This window comes from Cetorhinus maximus, chromosome 25, assembly GCF_964194155.1.
Source record: "Cetorhinus maximus chromosome 25, sCetMax3.hap1.1, whole genome shotgun sequence".
Classification (NCBI taxonomy): domain Eukaryota; kingdom Metazoa; phylum Chordata; class Chondrichthyes; order Lamniformes; family Cetorhinidae; genus Cetorhinus; species Cetorhinus maximus.
The window spans coordinates 44,115,761-44,134,905 of record NC_135903.1 but is presented as its reverse complement, the minus strand read 5'-3'; the positions used below and the strand labels follow the sequence as shown (position 1 = coordinate 44,134,905).

Below are 19,145 nucleotides of genomic sequence, written 5' to 3'. Positions count from 1 at the left end.
ATGCAGTTGGATCTATTGCTGACGATGTGATAGCCAGGCAGGGAGTCAATTAGACTCCAACTTCTTACGAAGAAGACCCGCAACTTTTGATTCATATTTCAACACCCGCAGAAACTTAATTATAGAAAGGAAAAAATTTAACAAGAGAAAGGAAAGGTTAGGTGAAAGTGTTCGTCAATGATCTATGCAGGCTGGCAGGGAACTGCAATTATGGAATCTTAAGGGATGAATTGAATTATTACAGAATTGTGGTAGGGGTCCTAGATGAAGCATTATCAGATCTCTTATAGACAAGAGAGGATTTAACACCAGTCAAGCCAGGACAAATTACAAGGAAAACTGAGCTTAGAAAACAAAATCAGGCATTTGTTTGTGGAGAAGGCAAGATCCCATGGAGAAGGCAAGATCCCATGGAGAAGACTGAGTGAGACCATTGAGAATGTACGCCATAAGAAAGTAAGTACGCCAAAACCTAGGTCTGGCAAAATGGGGAAAAGAGCGCAAACCACCACCTTGAAATGTCTTAGCTGTGACGGGATCAAGCTGAACAATTGAGAAGAATGCTCAGCAGGGGGAAGCAGAGTGTCACAACTGTGAAAAAGCTGCCCACTTCAAAACTGTCTGTCACTCATAAGCACTGACAAGAGGGAGAAAATATTAAAACAGAGCCAAATACAAGAAGTGGAAGAATCACAGAAAAAGGAAGTAATCTTCCTTGGGGAGGCAAATGGTACTGCAAATAAATACTGGAGTTAAACCCGGAGTGGATGAACACCCCACAGAGTTTAAATTAGACACAGGAGCAGGGGTTTCTGTTTTATCAGATGAAGTAAAATGGCTCAAACAGGTCACATTGCGACCCTCATCTATCAAATTACAGGGTCCTGGTGGGACTACATTGAAAGTCAAAGGCCAACTCATGGCAAAGCTGAAATATAAAGATCGAGAAATCCTCGAACCCCTGCCGTCATTCAAAATCAAGAATGCTCTCTACTAAGCAGAAAGACATGCTTAAAATTCAAGCTAATCTGTAGAGTGGATGAAGTTGCTGATGAGCATCACAGCAGTACATTCAGAAATGAATTTCTAAAATTATTAAAGGTCTCGGGAAGTTAAAGACCGAGTATATATCCTCCTACGAGCTGATGCTAAACCAATTTGCCTCTTTACACCGAGGAAAGTCCCTCACCCACTCTTGGACAAAGTCAGGGGTAAAACTGAGAAGATGCAGCAGCAAGGAGTTATCTCACCGGTCACCATGCCAACAAACCGGTCCGGTTCAGGATTGGTCACAATCCCAAAGCCAAACAGCTCAATAAGAATCTGTGTGGAATAAACTTAGTGAAACAAATCAGTGGAACGTGAGATCCACCCGATGGCCTCAGTGGATGACAGTCTTGCCAAACTAGACAAGAATATTCACCAAATTGGATCTGAAAAGCGGATTTTGGAAGTTGCCTCTGGACAAAGCATCCAGATTACTGACCACATTTATAACACCATTCGGTCACTATTGTTTCAATAGATTTCCATTTAGAATAACGTCCAGGAATTTTCCAGAGAACAATGTCTCAAACCCTAGAAGGGATGGAAGGAGTAATATGCCATATGGATGACATATTATACATGGCTCCAGGAGAGAAGAGCATGACCACAGAGTCAGAGCAGTCCTGAGAGTCTAACAGGATACAGGCCTAACATTGAATGAAAAATGTGAGCTCGCCGAACCTATGATCAAGTTTCTAGGTCACTTGGTAAAAGCCACTGGAATCACAGTTGATCCACAAAAAACAAAAGTAAATTTCCACAACCCAGGAACAGAACTGAACTTCAAACATTCCTCAGGGTGGTCAACGAAGTCGGCAAGTTCCTGTCAAATTTGGCCGAGGTTATTGAGCCTTTGAGACAGCTGTTGAGACAGAGGCAACAGTGGTGCTGGAATGTGGACCAGTGAAACGCTTTGGAAAAGATTAAACAACTAGTAATCTCCTCTGAAATGTTGGCACATTATGACCCAGAGTTACTGACCATAGTAGCAGCAGATGCATCATCAACCGGTCTGGGGCATTATTATTTCAAGTGCCGAGAGATGGTAAACAGACCAGTTTACTAAGCCTCAAGGTCATTATCAGAAACAGAACAAAGGTAGACCATAATCAAAAAAGAAGTCTTGGTAGCAATGTGGACATGCCGAAAACTCTCAGACTATGTGATGTGATTGTGGTTCAGAATTGAAACAGAACATAAGCCATGAGTCACTCTTCTGAACATGAAAGAAAGAAATTGTGAAGATGCCACCCAGAATCCAGCAGTTCAGGTTAAGATTAATGAGATATGACTCCCTAACAGAGCATGTTCAAGGGAAGTTTCAAACAACAGCAGACATACTGTCATGGATACCATCAGAAGAAACCAAACAAGAAGATTTACATTTCAATGAGGATGTGGAAGCCTAAACATCCCTATTTATACAACACATACAAGCTACTGCAAAAAATTTGCAAAAAATAAAACAAGCACAACAGTAATATGACAAATAACTCCAGGTAAGAGAATATTGTCTGAAAGGGCTACCAGACCATATCCCCAGTAATCCAGTATGACGCTAATACTTTGAACAGTGCAATCACCCCATAGTCATTGATGATTTACTAGTCTTCAATGAGAGAACAGTTATACTGAGGGCACAAGGTTGGAACTTCCCCTCCCTCCTGATCTCTGTTACTCAATCATGTGATGTTACATCTTCATTACATCAGCATCATGTGCTTCTGATGTTGACTCTTTACTTTGTCATCCCCCAAGTCTTAATCCCCATCATATTTACATCCTCCTACATCTCCCCCCAAAGTCTCAGACTTCACAGGGCTAGTTTCTAAGGTAAAAACAGGAAATTCTGGAAAAATGCAGACCTGACAGCATCTGTGGAGAGAGAAACAGAGGTAATGTTTCAAGTACTGTATGCCTCTCCTTCAGAGCTAAAGAGAAGTAGAACTGATGAAATTTATACTGTTTAAGGGGGTGGAGCAGGTGAAGCTGGATAGAAGGTCAACGATAGGTGGGAGCTAAGGAGAGATTGACAAAGATGTCATGGACACAAGGCAAAGGGAGTGTAAATGGTAGTGGTAAAGGCTGAAGAAGGTGCTGATAGTGATATAAAGGTAAGAAAGCAGAATGTGCTAATAGCAGAACAAGGGCCAGCACTCTGTGAAAGAACAACATGGAACAAGTGACAGATGACCCTTTTGGGGTGGGGTTGGGGGAGGGGGTGGTGGCTGGGGAAAAAAGGATAGAAAAAGGGATAAAAAATGGATAAAACAATGAATAAATTAATACAGGCTTAGTTTCTGAGGTGCTTTGACCAATCTCCCTGATCTTGTTCTGATCTCTTTCTGAGGTTAAGGATATTCCATACTCTCCATTCTGTTGGAGTGAGTGATCTTCACCTGGGTGGCTGCTGAGCTTGTAATAAATCTTTCTTCTTTCTCTTCAGGATCTGAGCAGTAAGTCCAAGTATCTATTGGCTTTCTCTCCAAGGATATTAAGGTTCTGCGGTTTCTCATTATGGTCCCCTGGTCTGTCTCAATCCTGTACAATCTCAGTTATGGTGTTATTTCACTGATTGTGCCTTCTCTCTGTTGGTCTCATACCCATACTCTCTCCCCGGGCTTCATCACTGGTAACTCATGTGCTCTGTCCCTATGGTTAAAGTTCTGAGCCTGGTTGTTTCTCTGTTCTTCCTCACGCTGTTTTACCCTGTCGGTGTTGTTTGTGGTGTTATTGGGTTTAAGGTTCTGTGTCAGAGATGGAACTCGTGTTCTCAATCTCCTTCCCAACAATAACTCTGATGGTGAGAAACCATTTTGTAATGGTGAGGCTCGGTAACTCAGAAGATCTAGATTAAAGTCTTAATTCCTCTTCAGCAAATCTTTGATGGTTCGTACACCTCTCTCAGATTCTCCATTATCCTGAGGATAATGAGGTGAACTGGTTACATGAATGAATTTGGATTTCTTTGCAAAATTATTGAATGACCCATTAGCAAATTGTGGTCCATTGTCTGACACTACAATGTCCACAATGCCGTGTGTTACATAAATTCTCTTCAGTGATTGAATGACTGCTCCCACCGTGATGCTGCGCAATCTGTTCACTTCAATCCACGTGAGTAGTAATCAGTGACAATGAGGAATGTTTTCCCCTTAAAATCAGATAAGCCCATTCCCAGGTGGTCCCACAGCCTTGGGCAAAAAGTAGAAGGTAATTGTGTTTATTACTGCTCTTGGCTGCTTACTGCACACGTAAGGCAATGAAAAATCATTTCTTCTATAAAACAAGTAATGCACGGACACCTGTTTGTTTGCTGGGCTGTCACACAGCATTTTGCTATCCCTAAGTGACCTTGGTGAAGTCTTTGAAGAAAATCAAGCCAAAGTGTTCTCGGTGTTACTATTGTCTCCGTTGGAGACTTGGTATATTGGTATTGGTAGCACTGGATTACTGGGGACATAGCCTGGCCATCCTTCCAGACAATATTCTCTTATGTTGAGACATTAGTCATCTTGCTGTTGTGCTCGTTTTACTTCCTGCACATTTTTTGTGGTAATTGGTAAGTGTTGAGTAATTAGGGATGTATATGCTTCCACCTCCCCAATGAAGTGGGAATCCTCTTGTTTTGTTCCTTCTGATGGTATCCGCAACAGTGTATCTGCTGTCATTTGATACTTCCCTTGAACATACTCTGTTATGGAGTCATATCTCATTAATCTTAATCTGGACTGCTGGATTCTAGGGTGGCATCTTCACAATTCCTTTCATGTTTAGAACAGTGACTCATGGCTTATGGTCTGTTTCCATTTTGAGTCACAATCCCATAACAGACTGAGAATTTTTCACATATTCACGTTGCTGGCAATGCTTCTTTTTCAACTGTGCTGCACCTATGTTATGTTTCTGATCATTACCTTGAGGCACAGTAAATTGGTCTATGTTTGACACTTCTCTGCACTTGAAATAAAACTTCCCCTGACCTGTTGATGATGCATCTGCTGCTCCTATGGTCGGTAGTCCTAGATCGTAATGTAAGGTTTAGTAAACTCACATTTTTCATTCAATGTTAGGCCTGCATCCTATAAGACTCTCAGGACTGCTCTGTGGTCATGCTCTTCTCTCGTGGAGCCATGTATAAGTATGTCATCTGTGTGGCATATTACTCTTTCCATTCCTCCTAGGGCTTGAGACATTGTTCTCTGGAAAATTTCTGGAATTGACATAATTCCAAATGGTAATGTATTGAATCAATAATGACCCAATGGCATTATAAATGTGGTCAGAAATCTAGATTCTTTGCCCAGAGCCAACTGTCAAAATCCACTGTGCACATCCAATTTACTAAATAAAGTATTCTTGTTGAGTTTGGCAAGACTGTCATCCACTGAGGCCATCGGGTGGATCTCACATTCCACTGATTTGTTTCATTGAGTTAAATCCACACAGATTCTTATTGAGCCGTTTGGCTTTGGGACTGTGATCAATCCTGAACACTGTTTTGTTGGTATGGTGACCGGTGAGATAACACTTGACTTTGTCCAAGAGTGGGTGAGGGTCTTTCCTTGGTGTCTCTTTTTCTTCTTGCATTGCAAACAGAGGCTTTTTTGAACGACACATTGTTTTAGAATGGCCGATTTTGCCACATCCATGACATTCTGCCGTTTGGGTGGGACATTCTTCACGCCTGTGGATCTTCTCCCTGCCACAGCGGGGATATTGTAAAATGGCGGCTGGCGCTCTTTCAGTGCAATCCCCTGGTTGAAGCTGCAGTGCGCTTTCAGCCAATAAACGGAATGGCTTCAAGAGGCTTTTCCCCCCAGGATTTCTAGCTCACTCTTTCCAAACACTCGGTTTTGCTTTTGCATTTCGGGCCTGCCTAGACAGTTGCTCTGCTTTGCTCAACATCAAGTCTTCTCTAGATTGTAGGAAGGCTGATAGGGTTTCTTCCAAAACACCAACAATCATTCTACCTCCTATTAAAACATCTTTTAATGTTCCACACTCACAACTATCAGCCAAATGTTAGAGCTCATTTATAAATGAATCGATTCCTTCACCTGGTCTTGGATTTACACCGCTCTATGATGATGTTTCAACAAAGGCTGAAATATGAGTCAAAGGTTCTGATGACATTTCCCATAGGAGGATACCTCCTCATTCACTCTTGCCTGGCCAACAAGTCATCTGTGATGCTACTGACAGCATACTAACCTGATCCTTGTTAGTCTTACTCTTGAGACCCAAAGTATTTCGATAATGAGTGAAATGCTTTCTTTGGTTTTGCCATAGCTTGACCTGTTTGGGACGCTCTACTTTCTGGGAGAGGTAGGGTAGAATTGCTCACCCTGGATCGAGGTTTCCGTTTCCCACACTGCTTCTGTGTTAGTCGTTGGGCCGACCTTGCGGTTTCCCTCTCTGGTCTGATTACCAGGTAGGCCTCAAAGTCCTTCACCTTCTGTTCTCTGCTGCTGCTGGGCTTCTCCTCAGGCTGTTTCCCACTGTTTTACATTGTTTTTCTGTGGGTCTGGTCACTGCTGCCACCATCTGTTGTTGTTGGGTCATCTTGGAGGATGCTGGGTGGCTGACTCTTAGCAAGAGATCTGGGTGGAGGCAAAGATCCTTTTTCAAAGTAACCTTGATTTAAGTATTCAACTGTTTCCAGGATTACATAGCACTAGGACAGAGCCACCGCTCATCTCTCAGATTCTCCTCATTTTCTTCTGTGTAACATCATTATTACATAGCTCCTTATGCGCATGCTTAGTAGCTATTGTTAGAGTAATGTTAGAGTTAACCTTTAATCTACACAGTACTTCTTCTGAGTGGTGTTCAAAATGGAGGGAAACTGCTTCAGAGAGGGATGGCAATAGGAGGCAATGAGCATTATTCCTGATTCCATGAGACTATGTGGAGTCCGGGGTCAATTTTGAAGACTCCCAAGGCTACTCCCTCCTGATGGTGTACCACTCTGCCGCTAACTCTGGTGGGTCTGTCCTGCTAGTAGGACGGAGAAGTCTGGGGCGTTGGTGATGGGTACAATGCTGTGAGAATGGCTATGCCAGGCTGATGTTTGACTAGTCTGTTGGACAGCTTTCCCATCTTGGCACGAGCCTTGAAATATTAGTAAGGAGAACTTTGCAGGATTGATTGCACAGGCATGCCTTTGGCATGTGTGAATCTGATCCCTCAGTCAAAACCAAGTGGTCCATCCAGTAAATGTCTGTGTTCTTACTTGTAATTTACTCCATTTTAGAAGGAGGAGGTGGGTATGAAATTGTAATCAGAAATATCAGTTGTAATTCAGAAACAAGAGCCAAACTATGATTTGATTTCAAACCAGGAGAGTTATACCAGCCTACAGGCAAACAGCAAGTTAAAAATACATTTACTAATGAGTGGCAAGGGAAAAAGCTCATTAAAATTCACTTGATTTAGAGTATTATTTGGTAATGCAGAAATATGTGGATTGTCAGGTAGTGGGCTTAAGGAAAAGATATGAAAAGTGTATGTTGTATAGATTTACATAGGATAACTTAGATATACAGCACAAAAACAGGCCATTCGGCCCAGCTACTCCATGCAAGTGTTTATGCTCCACTCGAGCCTACTCCCATCTTTCTTCATCTAAATTTATCATTGTAATCCCTCTATTTCCTTCTCCCTCATATGCTTGTCTAGTTTCCCCTTAAATACATCTATACCATTCACTTCAATCACTCTCCATGGTAACGGGTTCCACATTCTCACCACTCTGGGTAAACAAGTTTCTTCTGGATTTCCTATTGGATTTCTTGGTGACTATCTCATATTGATGGCCTCTAGTGATGCTCCTCCCCACATTCTGTCCGGATCCACTCTTATCATAACCTTTCATCATTTTAAAGGCCTCTACTATGTCACCAGTCCCAGCACTCATTTTTCAAGAGAAAAGAGACCCAGTCTGTCAATCCTTATGTTGGAACAGAGACATCGCCCAGCTCAGAACTGTAACATCTTTGAGCCCTCCAACTAAACTTGCAAGGTTTGGTCAAAAGTACTAAGATAAAAGCAAAATACTGCAGATGCTGGAAACCTGAAACAAAAACAAAAATAGCTGGAGAAACTCAGCAGGTCTGACAGTATTTGCGGAGAGGAACACAGTTAACATTTCAAGTCTCTTCATCAGAACTAAGAAATATAGAAATGAGGTGAAATATAAGCTGGTTGAGGGGGGGTGGGACAGGTAGAGCTGGATAGAGGGCCAGTGATAGGTGGAGGCAAAGAAGAGATTGCCAAAGATGTCATAGGCAAAAGGACAAAGAGGTGTTGACGGTGGTGATATTAGCTAAGGAATGTGCTAATTAAGGGTAGAAAGCAGGACAAGCAAGGGACAGATAGCCCTAGTGGGGGTGGGGTGGGGAGAAGGGATCGAAATAGGCTAAAAGGTGGAGATAAAACAATGGATGGAAATACATTTAAAAATAATGGAAATAGGTGGGAAAAGAAAATTATATATTTTTTAAAATTAAATTATTGGGAAAGGGGGGATCGGAAAGGGGGTGGGGATGGAGGAGAGAGTTCATGTTCAACAACTTCAGATCATGAAGGGAAAGTAGTATGTCATAAATGATCAGCTGTCCTTTTTTACTAACAGGCAGCTTGATGTTCATTCTTGATCATGCGCAACTTAGAATGATCAGAAAGCAAGGCATGATTTTCTTTTAAAAAATTTAAAAAATAACGTTCAGGATTAAGATCATCAGGTTTTAAGTTACAGTCCAAAAGGAACATGAGAGAAGCAGATTTGTGATTTGTGTCTAAGGGAATGAAGAATGGTAGTTGCAGGGTTGAGAACAGCAATGAGAGAGGTAATTATAAATGGAGAAAGGGACTGGGTTCCCCAATGCTCCATCCACTGGTACTTTGCATTGTTACAACCTTCCTTAGTCCAAAATAGAAGGAGAGTGATTGCATAGGAGGATGAGGAGATAGTAACACCCTGTCACGGCAGACAGATGCTGTAAAGTAAAATACTCTATGGTTTGTCACATCAAATGTAATAGAAGAATTGGAAAGGAAAGGAAGGTGTTGAACACCCCCAGAAAACATCAGGAATTGAAATTAACGTTAAAAATAAAGGTAAAATAATTCCTTTTCTTTTCAGCATACAGCTGCTTTGAGAATGTCTGTGCACTTTATCGGAGATGGCTCTGTCCCTTTCAGCTTACTCACTATTAACCCTTCTGTAAGTATTAGCTCAGTTAACACCAAGATTGTTAACAAGTCTTCCAATCTTTGTTTAACTGTTATACACATGGTATTTACAGTTGTCTATTGAGATACATTAAGGCAAAGTATGAGAGAGAACTGACTTGCAATTTACAGGATATGTACTATTCTATCTATGTGTGTTTGATGTGCATATGTGTGTGTATATGTATATGGTGTATCTACATGTCTATGCACATGGTATGCATGTGTTGTTTCAGGAGTATTGAGAGTAGATTTGGAGGAACTGTTTCCACTGACGTGTTGGTAACCAAAGGAGACAGAGTTAAGATTAGTGTCAAAAACAGGGAGGAGATAAGGGCTTTTATTTCACTTGGTGTTGTTCTGATCTGGAGTGAATGGGCCAAAAGGATGCGGCTGGAAACATTCAAATGGAAGTTGGACAATTACTTGAAGGGAAAACAATCACAGGGCTATGGGGAAGAGCAGGGGAGTAGCAGGGACTGGATAGCTTGGCCAAAGAGCTAGCACAGGTGTGATGGGCTGAATGGATTCCTTCTGTGCTGTAAAATTCTATGATTCGAAGATGTGACATAGGTTAATGGATTATAAAAAACAAAGCAAGCACTAGGATGAAAACAGAGTGTGCTGGAAAGACTTAACAGTCTGGCAGCATCTGTGGAGAGAGAAACAGGGTTAACATTTCAAGTCCATATGACCTCGTGTTGTCCATTATGACCCTTCTTTTTCCAAAGAAGTGTCATATTGGACTCAGAATATTAGCTCTGTATCTCTCTCCACAAATGCTGCCAGACCTGCTGAACTTTTCCAGCACTGTCCATTTTTATTTCAGATTTCAAGCATCTGCGGTATTTTGCTATTATTAAAGCAAGCTAGGGTTCATTTCCAGAGAGATAGCCGTGATAAGCAAAGACGTTATATTAAATGTTAAATTGAATCTCGATCAGACCACACCTAAGTGCACACCTAATAGTTCTATATTATAGAAAGGATATAGAAGCAATGGAGAACATGCATTTGGGCAAACTCCATGTGGGTACACACCATGTAGGCACATTCCACGTGGGTACACACCATGTAGGCACACTCCATGTGGGTACACACCATGTAGACACACTCCATGTGGGTACACACCATGTAGGCACACTCCATTTGGGTACACACCATGTAGACACACTCCATTTGGGTACACACCATGTAGACACACTCCATTTGGGTACACACCATGTAGACACACTCCATGTGGGTACACACCATGTAGACACACTCCATTTGGGTACACACCATGTAGACACACTCCATGTGGGTACACACCATGTAGACACACTCCATGTGGGTACACACCATGTAGGCACACTCCATTTGGGTACACACCATGTAGACACACTCCATGTGGGTACACACCATGTAGACACACTCCATGTGGGTACACACCATGTAGACACACTCCATGTGGGTACACACCATGTAGACACACTCCATGTGGGTACACACCATGTAGACACACTCCATGTGGGTACACACCATGTAGACACACTCCATGTGGGTACACACCATGTAGGCACACTCCATTTGGGTACACACCATGTAGACACACTCCATTTGGGTACACACCATGTAGGCACACTCCACATGGGCGAGTTCCATACGGGCTCCAAGTCCAACTGGGTTAGGGTCAGGCAGTGCGAGTGGACTCACCCTCTGCAGAATGTCACCCATCTTCCCAACGCGTCATTCAAACTAAAGCTGCTGTCCATAGATTCCCAATCCCAAGGAGTGGGGAATGAGTGGACAAGTAGCCCCCCACCCCCACCCCCCCTGGTATCAGTCTGGGGGCAGTGCCAGTGCTTGGTTGGGTATTTGATGTTTGATGTACTCACCAGAGCACAGGCAGAGCCGAGCACCGAGGAGCAGAGCAGGATCCCGATCCAGCGGCTGCCGATCTCCCCCATCCCGGCCGCGCAGGGTCCCATCGGTCGCCAATCCCGGCACCAGATGCAGCGATTTTAACTCAGACACGAGCCACACTCAGCATCTCAGCTCCTGCCCCCCACCCCCCGAGCGGCCACTTGCCCCCAGGGCTTCTGTCCCTCGCTGCCAGACGGAGAGGGTCCAGGTTAGAAACTTTGCCGATCAGTCCAGATGCAGAATCTCAGGGAGAGAAATTCACAGCGGCAGCTCCGGGCACTTCGTGCATTTTAATAGGTTAATTAAACCAAATTAAAATTATTATGACATTGAGTAAAGTAAACGAAATCAAACCAAGAGTGTGAACTAAACGAAAATAAAATCAACCGAGCCAATTAAACCAATTTAAACGAAAATATAACCAATTGAGCAAATTAAACTAAAATTAAAAGACATTTAAACTAAAAGCAACGAAATCAAACCGAAATACTGTTGATTTATTTAAAGTGGGGCTTTAATCTACCTCCAGGTTTTCTGGTCAGTTTCCCGCACGGTGACTTTACAGGGTTGAGAAATAGACCATAATCTGTAAATTGCTGATGTCCCCCCCGCCCCCAGGGGCCGGACCCTGGTGGTGCTGCCTCCCCGTCTGCCCCTCTCTCAGCCCGGACTCTCCCGCGCCTCTTGCCGCCCCCACCCCCGGGTTTCCTCAATGGCCAATGCACGGGTGCTCCGGGCTGTTTGATTGTCCTGTCTCCTGGTCTGGAGGGGTCGGTGCCGCTCACACCGCCTCCGAGGTTCCCAGGATCAAACCCAGGAGGGGGTGGGTATGTCACACACACACACACACATGTGCTGGGTAACAGCTGAGTGTCAGCTCCGTTATAGAGAGGGTCTGAGCCGGAGTCAGAGGCAGACAGAGAAGGTAGGAGAAATCCGCACAGTTAAAGGGTGATAGTCTAATGGCTCTGATATTCATTGAGCGTGGGAGAGATCGTGAGATCAGATCCCATTAAGGCTAAATGGTGAAAGTGAATTCAGTGAATCTGGTCCATGTGTGGACTGGATCCCGAAACTGACCAGGAAATCTGCTAGATCCTTGCAAAAATCAATCAGCAAGTACCACTAATGTACATTACAGAAAGAGAATCTGTTGAACCTGCCTGATCTAGATATATCATTCCAGTCCCACATTAAACCAGCCTGGCGACATCCCAAGGACATTTATTAAACAACACCTTGCTGGACTCTTCATGAACCATAGAACCATAGAACACTACAGCACAGAAAACAGGCCATTCGGCCCTTCTAGTCTGTGCCGAAATATTATTCTGCTAGTCCCATTGACCTGCACCCGGTCCATAACCCTCCAGACCTCTCCCATCCATGTATCTATCCAATTTATTCTTAAAACTTAAGAGTGAGCCCATATTTACCACGTCAGATGGTAGCTCGTTCCACACTCTCACCACTCTCTGAGTGAAGAAGTTCCCCCTAAACCTTTCCCCTTTCACCCTAAAGCCATGTCCTCTCGTGTTTATTTCTCCTAATCTAAGTGGAAAGAGCCTACTCACATTTACTCTGTCTATACCCCTCACAATTTTGTAAACTTCTATCAAATCTCCCCTCATTCTTCTACGCTCCAAGGAATAAAGTCCTAACCTGTTTAATCTTTCCCTGTAACTCAACTCCTTAAGACCCGGCAACATCCTAGTAAATCTTCTCTGCACTCTCTCAATCTTACTGATATCCTTCCTGTAGTTAGGCAATCAGAACTGCACACAATATTCCAAAGTTGGCCTCACCAATGTCTTATACAAGCTCACCATAACATCCCAACTCCTATACTCAATACTTTGATTTATGAAGGCCAGTATGCCAAAAGCTTTCTTTACAACCTTGTCTACCTGTGACGCCACTTTCAGGGAATTATGTATCTGAACTCCCAGATCCCTTTGTTCCTCCGCAATCCTCAGTGCCCTACCATGGTTCCTCAATTTTTCAAAACAGGCTGAAAAGTAAGCATTGGTCTCTTCCCCCATCCAGTTTTGATTCTGTTCTACGCTGAGCACACTCGGCCCCAAGCTTACTGGGCTGAAAAGGGAAAATCAGCCAGGGTCATGATCATGAGTGATCCTGCTGGGAAGATGTGCAGGTTTCTGTGTGAGTGAGGAGAGTGTGTGTATGTACATGCACGTGCAGGTTTGTGTGCATGAGTGTGAGTATGTGTGAGTGTGCATGTGTGTATGAGTGTGTGAATATGTGTGTGTATGTGTGTGCAAATTTGTGTGAGTGTGAATGATTGTGTGTGAGTGTGGATGTGAGTGTGTGTGTGCAGGTTTGTGAGTGTGAATGTGTGTGTGTGTGTGAGTGTGTGAATATGTATGAACATGCAGGTTTGTGGGAGTGTGAATGTGTGTGTGTGTGTGTGTGTGCAGGTTTGTGAGTGTGAATGTGTGCATGTGAGTGTGTGTGAGTGTGCAGGTTTGTGTGACTGTGAATGTGTGTGTGTGAGTGTGTGCAGGTTTGTGTGTGTGTGAATGTGTGTGTGTGTGTGAATGTGTGTGTGTGCATGTTTGTGGGAGTGTGAATGTGTGTGTGTGAGTGTGCAGGTATGTGTGTGTGTGAATGTGTGTGTGTGTGTGTGAATGTGTGTGTGTGCATGTTTGTGTGAGTGTGTGTGTGTGTTAATATGTATGAACATGTAGGTTTGTGTGAGTGTGAATGTGTGTGTGTGTGCAGGTTTGTGCGAGTGTGTTTGTGTGTGTAAGTGTGCAGGTATGTGTGTGTGTGAATGTGTGTGTGTGAGTGTGCAGGTATGTGTGTGTGAATGTGTGTATGTGTGTGTGTGTGAATGTGCGTGTGTGTGAATGTGTTTGTGTGTGCACGTTTGTGTGAGTGTGTGTGAATATGTATGAACATGCAGGTTTGTGTGAGTGTGAATGTGTGTGTGTGAATGCGTGTGTGTGTGTGCACGTTTGTGTGAGTGTGAGTGTGTGTGTGAATATGTATGAACATGCAGATTTGTGTGAGTGTGTGTGAGTGTGAGTGTTTGTGTACATGCGAATGTTAAGTGTGGACAGGATTTGCACTCCAGCAAGGGAAAGTAGGAAAAAAGTCTGAAAATAAAACCTTAAAATAACCTCAATTGTACTTCTACTGTGCACGGATCCAATCAATATGAAAAGGTATGTGTCTGTGATGTGTTCACGAACAGCCATTTCCCTCCCAGGGTTCCTTATTTAGGGTTAACATTGATCAGATGCCATGAGAAGAGAGCTTGTGGAATCCGCATTTCCAACCTGAAATCTGAGCTCAAAGCTGAGTCTCGGGCGAGCTCTAAGCTTGAGTTTTGGGCTGGGAGTGGATGAGTTGATCCAGTCTCAGCCACTGCTGGAGAGTAGGGGTGACCTAGGGATATTGTCCGTCAAGCCCATTCCATTCACACCCAGGTAATATCCACCTTATCACAGACTCTTGCTTTACTCACTAGAGCGACGGAGATTGAGGGGCGACTTGATAGAAGTTTACAAAATTATGAGTGGCATGGACAGAGTAGATAGTCAGAAGCTTTTTCCCAGGATGGAAGAGTCAATTACTAGGGGACATAGATTTAAGGTGAGAGGAGAAAACTATAGAGGAGATGTGCGGGGCAAGTTTTTTACACAGAGGTAGTGAGTGTCTGGAATTCGCTGCCAGAGGAGGTGGTGGAAGCAGGTACGATAGTGGTGTTTAAGAGGCAGCTTGACAAATACATGAATAGGATGGGAATAGAGGGATACAGACCCCGGAAGTGCAAAATGTTTTAGCTGATGGGCAATATGATCGGCGCAGGCTTGGAGGGCCGAAGGGCCTGTTCCTGTGCTGTACTTTTATTTGTTCTTTGTTCTCTGTTCTACTATTGACTTCTTTAACTCTGTTATGCTACATAAGGATGTTTGTTTATGCCCTTTCATGGATTGTGAGCGTTGCTGGCAAGCCAACATTTATTGCCCATCCCTTATTGCCCACGAGGTGATAGTGAGCCACCTTCTTGAACTGCTAAGTTTGCTACAACTGAGTGGCTATTTTACAGGGGCAATTAGGAGTCATCCACATTGTGTGGGCTTGGAGTCACATGTAGGCCAGGCCAGGTAAGGCTGGCAGATTTCCTTCCCTAAAGGACATTAAGTGAACCAGATGGGATTTTATGACAATTGATGATAGTTTCATGGTCACCATTACTGAGACGCGCTTTTAATTCCAGGTTTATTAATTACTTGAATTTAAATTTCACCAGATGTGGTGAGATTTGAACCAGAATATTAGCCTGGGAACAAAAGCAGAATACTATAGAAGCTGGAAATCTGAAGTTAAAACAGAAAATGCTGGGAATACTCAGCAAACCTGGCAGCATCTGTGGCGCGAGAAACAGAGTTAATGTTTCAAGTTGTGAACTTCCACCAGAACCTCTGCCTGGGCCCCTGGATTGCCAGCATTAACATTATCACTACGCCACTGTCCCCTACCAAAATACATTACTCCCAGAAGAACGGTTTGGCTTGTTTGACACAATTATTCCTAAATCTATGGTTGTTGGCGAGTCAGGATCTAATACAAAAACAAAAGTTATATATCAAGAAAGAAAATCTGTTGTTCCAGTGGGTCTGGCCTACGTGTGACTCCAGACCTACAGTAATGTTGTTGATTCTTAATTGCCCTCTGAAATAGCAGAGCAAACCATTCAGTTGTAATTAAATTGGCAGCTCATTATCACCTTCTCAAAGGGACGGACAATAAATCTTCACATTGCCCACTGACAACCACATTGCATGAATGAATAAAAAAAATTACATATAGTTTTGATTAAGGATTTCTTTTAACATGAGTGGGCATTTATTCAAATTCAATGAGTACCTGTCACTTTATGGAAAGTATTAATCAGCCTGTCCTTTTTGAAATCAGTGGTTGTGTGTGAAATATTTGAAGAGCGTCAGACCTGATAGTTTCAATGTGTGCTAAGAAAGAGAAAATAAACGCTCAGAAAAATCACTTACATCCAAATTTTGCTCAGCAGCTGTCAAATCTTTAATGCACCCCACATTACAGCGGTTAGCAAGGATTAGCAATCTGGAATGCAGTGCCTGGAAATGTGGTGAAGGCAGGTTCAATTAAGGCATTCAAGGAGGCATTAGATGATTATTTGAATAGAAACAATGTGTATGATTACAGGTAAAAGGCAATGAGTTATAAAGCTCATTTGTGAGCCGGTGCAGAGACGATGGGCCGAATGGCCTCCTTCTGCACTGTAACAATTCTGTGATTCTGTGACGTTTACAGATGGACATTCTATTCACTGCCATATTATTTACTTGTTCTTTTTCTGTTCAGTACATCTGTTTGGCTGCTAAAACCCAAACCTGAATCTAGTGTAGTGTTTTCCTGCTCATGAGATGTAGCCACTGTCGTAATGTCAGAAATGTGGCAGCCAATTTGTGCACAGCAAGCTCCCACAAACAGAAATGTGTCCAGGTAATGTTTTTGTGATGATTGAGGGATAAATATCAGCCAAGTCACCAGGATAACTCACCTGCTTTGAAATAGCTCCATGGGATTTTGGATGCCCTCCTGAGAGAACAGAGAAAACCCCCCCAGAGTGTCACACTCCCTCAGTTACTGTGGAGCAGGGACAGCCTACATCTTTGTGCTCAAGTCCCTGGAGTAGGACATGAACCCACAACCTTCTGACTCAGAGATGAGTTTGTTGCCCACTGAGCCACATGACGCTAACAAGGGTTTGTCATTTCTGGGTTACAGATTTGACTTGATATCAAGGCCTGGGGAAGTGAGGTTAGGATTAGAAGATGTTCTGAAACACAAAAAACAGAAGTATCTAGAATAAAATTGGGCAACATAAAGTGTAACAGTGTCTCTCCAAACAACCTTCCATCATTTATTAACCTAAGAGAGGCTCAACAAAAATTGCTTAAGAGCTGACCTTGAATATTCGTGAAATTTCTCAACATCCATTATTCATTTCTGGTCAATTACTTTCCAAAACTGACATGCATGGTTCATCAGTTCCTGTGTTTTTTTTTAAATTATCTAAGCCTCATGCCTACATCCTGCAACCCAGCTGAAGACCAGATTTTTCTTCGTTGTAAAGGAGTCAGCCAACATTGGATCTGAGGAATGTGTCCAATTTCAATCATTGAGACACAAGAATAATATTCAAGCTCCCGAGGTAAAACTGAGGTCAGGGATCAGAGGAAGGGGTATAAAACCCTAAAATATTGACCTTTGAAAAGAGCTGACTGAGCCGACATCTCAGAGAAAATGAGATAACAAATAGTGTCAGCCCATTAAAGCAATCTAAATCATCAGAGCAGGATTAAAGGGAAAGTCTTGCATTTCTAGCTGCCCCAAAGCACTTTCCAGTCAATGAAGCATCTGTAATGTAAAGAAACCCATCAGCCAATTTGAATACAAAAGGCGCACGCTAAGAGCAGTGAAATTAATGACCAGATAATATGTTTTAGTGATTTTGGATGAGGAAAAAATTATTGGTCGGGTCACTGGGGACAACCCTTTGAAATAATGCTATAGGACATCCAACTGAAGGGGCAAATGGTTTAATGTCTCAACCAAAAGACAGAGCAGCACTCCCTCAGTACTGCAGTGAGAGTTTCAGCCTAGGTTTTGTGCTGGGTGGGTCACAGGCCCACGGCTTTCTGACTCAGCTGTTACCGAGGCATGGCTCCGTCTCAAATTAATGCCTGGAAAATGTGGGATTGACCAAAAAGTTTTCCCTGACACAAGGCACCAATCAGCATCTGGAATAGCCCCCAGGGCCAGCAATGGGGGCAAATATCTTGGCTCCTTTAAATAACGATTGTACATTTGTGATGGGGTGGGGGAAACTGTATGATGAGCTAGGCTGGGTAAAATAGCCTTCAACATCAATCTCTCTCATGGAATCTTGTGAGCCATTTAACGAGACGTTTAGATGTGATGCTAATCTGAAACTTCCGGTGTCTGTTGCTGTTTATTGGCTTCTTAATGGCCTTAATTGGCCCTTAAATACTTCGGGGCACTGATCTGACTTGCGCACGTTCCTGCTGAGTGTGAAATTGAGCGCGTGCACGATGATGTCAGGGAGCACGCCCCACGCCATTTGCTGATAATTACATTCGGCTGGGTCGAGCACGCGCCTGAAACCTGAACATGAAGTTCTGGCCAATATCTCCTTAAGTAACTGTGACAAATGCTGTTTGATAATGCCCCTGTGAAGCGTTTGGGACGATTTCCCTTTTTTTTCATTCATTCATGGGATGTGGGCTTCACTGGCTGGGCCAGCATTTATTGCCCATCCCTAGTTTCCCTTGAGAAGGTGGCGGTGAGCTGCCTTCTTGAACCGCTGCAGTCCATGTGGTGTAGGTACACCCACAGTGCTGTTAGGGAGGGAGTTCCAGGATTTTGGCCCAGCAACAGTGAAGGAACGGCAATATATTTCCAAGTCAGGATGGTGAGTGACTTGGTGGGGAACTTCCAGGTGTTCCTGAGTCCATTCTAGATGGTAGTAGTCGTGGGTTTGGAAGGTGCTGCCTAAGGAGCCTTGGTGAGTTCCTGCAGTGCATCTTGTAGATGGTACACACTGCTGCTACTGTGCGTCAGTGGTGGAGGGAGTGAATGTTAGTGGATGGGGTGCCAGTGAAGCGGGCTGCTTTGTCCTGGATGGCGTCAAGCTTCTTGAGTGATGTTAGAGCTGCACTCATTCAGGCAAGTGGCGAGTATTCTATCACACTCCTGGCCTGTGCCTTGTAGATGGTGGACAGGCTTTTGGGAGTCAGGAGGTGAGTTACTCGTCGCACGATTCCTAGCCTCTGAGCTGCTCTTGTAGCCACAGTATTTATATGGCTAGTCCAGTTCAGTTTCCAGTCAATGGTAACCCCCAGGGTGTTGAGAGTGACAGATTCAGC

General features: G+C 43.5%; 1 protein-coding gene across 1 annotated transcript in view; it reads right to left on the bottom strand.

The window, feature by feature from the left end:
- The window catches only part of LOC144667704 (parathyroid hormone/parathyroid hormone-related peptide receptor-like), a 105,330-nt gene extending 94,078 nt beyond the window's left edge, over positions 1–11,252 (bottom strand). Inside the window, exons 1-2 of the mRNA XM_078529158.1 lie at positions 11,160–11,252; positions 1,251–1,323 (exon numbers count right to left, since the gene is read on the bottom strand). Of these exons, the coding sequence (XP_078385284.1) occupies positions 1,251–1,323; positions 11,160–11,252 (166 nt within the window). The remainder of the gene's footprint in view (positions 1–1,250; positions 1,324–11,159) is intronic.
- Positions 11,253–19,145: the final 7,893 nt, after the last annotated feature.